The sequence below is a fragment of the Lathyrus oleraceus genome, chromosome 1 (genome assembly GCF_024323335.1).
Source record: "Lathyrus oleraceus cultivar Zhongwan6 chromosome 1, CAAS_Psat_ZW6_1.0, whole genome shotgun sequence".
NCBI classification, from domain to species: domain Eukaryota; kingdom Viridiplantae; phylum Streptophyta; class Magnoliopsida; order Fabales; family Fabaceae; genus Lathyrus; species Lathyrus oleraceus.
In genome coordinates, this window is record NC_066579.1 from 441,551,066 (window position 1) to 441,553,928 (window position 2,863).

Here is a 2,863-nt window from a genome sequence, read left to right on the forward strand (position 1 = left end):
GCATGAACTAGTTGGAGTTGTTCTGAGGCTCTCCACTTGCTCCTTTTTGATATAATCTCTCGATGTTACTTCCCAACATTACAAACTTCACATACCCCGTATGTACTTTTGAGTTGTGGTAACCCTTTGACCATTCCTTTATACTGCATGGTGTGAATGGCTTTGTTGTTTAAATGCCCATAGCGCTTATGCCAGAGGTTTTCAACTTCCCCTCCTTCTACCTTCATGCACTTGCTCGAGAGAGGTTTCCTAAATGCAAACACAATGAACAGTCGATTCGCAGTCATTCTAGTGTTCATAATTAGGCCTCTTTGAGGATGGTAAAATTTGCACATCCCTCCTTTAATACGAATGTCTACTCCCTTCTCTTGTAGTTGCCCAATGCTTAAAAGGTTGCTGGATAATTCTGGAACAAAGAAAACATCAGATATCAATTGAGTTATGCCCTCAACTTCAAATATGATATTTCCTTTTCCCATAACAGCCAACTTTGAGTTATTTCCCAATTTTACAGTGTGCCTGAAGCTCTCATTTATTTCACAGAACCAGCCTTTGTTACCTGCCATGTGATTTGAACAACCAGAATCAAGAAACCAAACTCCCTTGTGTCCATCACCTTTAACTTCTGCTAGTGTCATCAGCAATAACTCTTCACTATCATCAAATTCAACATAGTTTGCTTCCCTTCTCATACTCGAACACTCATATTGGAAGTGTCCTAGCTTGTGACACCTGAAGCATTCAATAGTAGTCTTGTCGTAACCTGGCCTGGTTCTTCCTCTCCCTCTTGAGTTGTTACTGCCTCCTCTTGGATAGTTGTTCCTTCATCTACCACGCCCAAAGTAAGAGTCATGCTCTACCTTTAGAACCTTCTTTTCACTTTTCTTATGGCACACCTTCTGCTCGTGTACCAGTAACAAGCTCTGTAGCTCATCAACCGTAAGTTGGTCGATGTCCTTAGATACTTCAATCGAACACACAACAAAGTTGAAATTCTCTGTTAATGATCGAAGTATCTTTTCGACGATTTTAACATCTCCCATATCTTCTCCACAATTTTTCATATCATTTGCAATAACCATTACTCTTCCGAAGTAATCAGTTACCGATTCTCCCATCTTCATCTCCAACGTTTCGAAAGTCCTTCGAAACACCTGCAGTTGGGCACGCTTCACTCGTGCACTTCCTTGGTACTTGGTTTTCATTGACTCCCATAATTGTTTTGCAGTCTCCTTCTGCGTGATGGTCTTCAAAATGGACTTGTCAATGGCCTGAAACAAATAGTTTTTTGCTTTTAGGTCTTTGAGTTCTGCTTCATCCACTTCCTTTTGTCGGGCTGCCGTCACCACTTCATTTTTGTCAGGTGCTTGACAACCATCTTGAATTACACACCAGTATTCTTTTGAACGCATCAAGTTCTCCATGACCAAACTCCAATGATCATAATCCCCATCAAATTTGGGAACACATGGGGCAGTGAAATTTCCTGATTCAGCTGCCATTTCTCTCACTAATGTTTTCACTCTCAGTGTTTAACCACTCAATCAGGCACCCTTGTGAGAGCTCTGATACCAAATGTTAAAACAGAAACACTAAGGTATACTTCTGTAAAATCACACTCTTTTATTTAATACTGAAACATGGCTTAAATAGCCTACAAAATGAAAACTGAAATAGCAAAAATAACTGCAGAAAAATAGGAACAGAACGTAGAGAGAAAAGACTGAAACAAACTCCTACTAACCCACTAAAATAGAACGTGCTCTGCACCTCCTAAAAGCACTAGGTTAATTTAAATCACTAACAGAAATCCTAAATTGTAGCTAGTACACTAACACATCAGATCCAACACAAATTACACTTAACCCTACTGACGCGGAGCCCGTTAGAGTTGCAATTCTCATTCGCATATGGTTGCTAGTTTAAATAGGACCCGAATACTGCTCAACTTGGCCCATTAAGCCCGATCTTCCTCCATGGAATGATTTAAAATCGGGGCGGGCTCTGTTGAGTCCGGATTAGGATCTGGCCCAACTTATTGCATATGTAGACCGTCACTCAAGCATGAGATTTGTAAGGGCAAGATGCTTTAAGTGAGAGATATAACTGTACACAATAGCTCTAACATAAGATTTGTAAGGACGAAATGTTTTAAGTGAGAGACCGAATTGTACAACGTCCTCAAGCATGAGGCGCGTAGGACTGAAGTGCTTTAGGTGAGAGACCGGATGGATTGTACAAAGTTCCTGAAGCATAAGATGCTTTAAATGAGAGTACAAAACTAAATCCACAATGAATATAGGAATATTTGTATTTGATAAAAAGAAATTGGAACCACAGAACGTGCTACAATCCTATTCACGAGAGATTGACATTATTGCCACTGCCCTGAAATAATTTTCTCAAATTGCCATTCGCTGAAAAAAAAATCCCAGGATGCCACTTTTTTTGTCCTGTAGTGGGATTAAAATATTATTTGACAGGGTCCTCCATCCTAGATGGCGGACGCCCCCAGAGGTGCAGTTGGGGTGCGCCATCTGTGATGGAGTGTGCATTAAAATATTTTTTTTTGTTTTTTAATTTCAGAAAATATATTAAATGATTATAATAACTTTTTAATATTAAAAATTAAATAAAATATTATATTTAATAAAAAAAATATATATTTTAAAAAAAAATTAACGACTTTGATATAGAATATTTTTCATAATTATTTAATATTAATTAGTTATATTTACTTTTACATATAATTTGTAATAAATATATAATACTAATTAAGAATCATTATTAATAATAATTAATTAATTCAAATTTCGAAATTATATTTTTTTTCTGTAATATTTGTTATAAATATTTAATATTA

At 37.0% G+C, this 2,863-nt stretch overlaps 1 protein-coding gene across 1 annotated transcript; it reads right to left on the reverse strand.

Annotated features, from left to right (window-relative positions):
• Window positions 1–824: 824 nt before the first annotated feature.
• On the reverse strand, window positions 825–1,502 carry LOC127115205 (uncharacterized). The gene has a single exon (XM_051046803.1). The coding sequence runs from the start codon at window positions 1,500–1,502 to the stop codon at window positions 825–827; it is 678 nt and encodes a 225-aa protein (XP_050902760.1).
• Window positions 1,503–2,863: the final 1,361 nt, after the last annotated feature.

What these genes read in the sequence shown, in the direction of transcription:
- LOC127115205 (XM_051046803.1), bottom strand. Translation starts at nt 1,502, where the DNA reads ATGGCAGCTGAATCAGGAAATTTCACTGCCCCATGTGTTCCCAAATTT.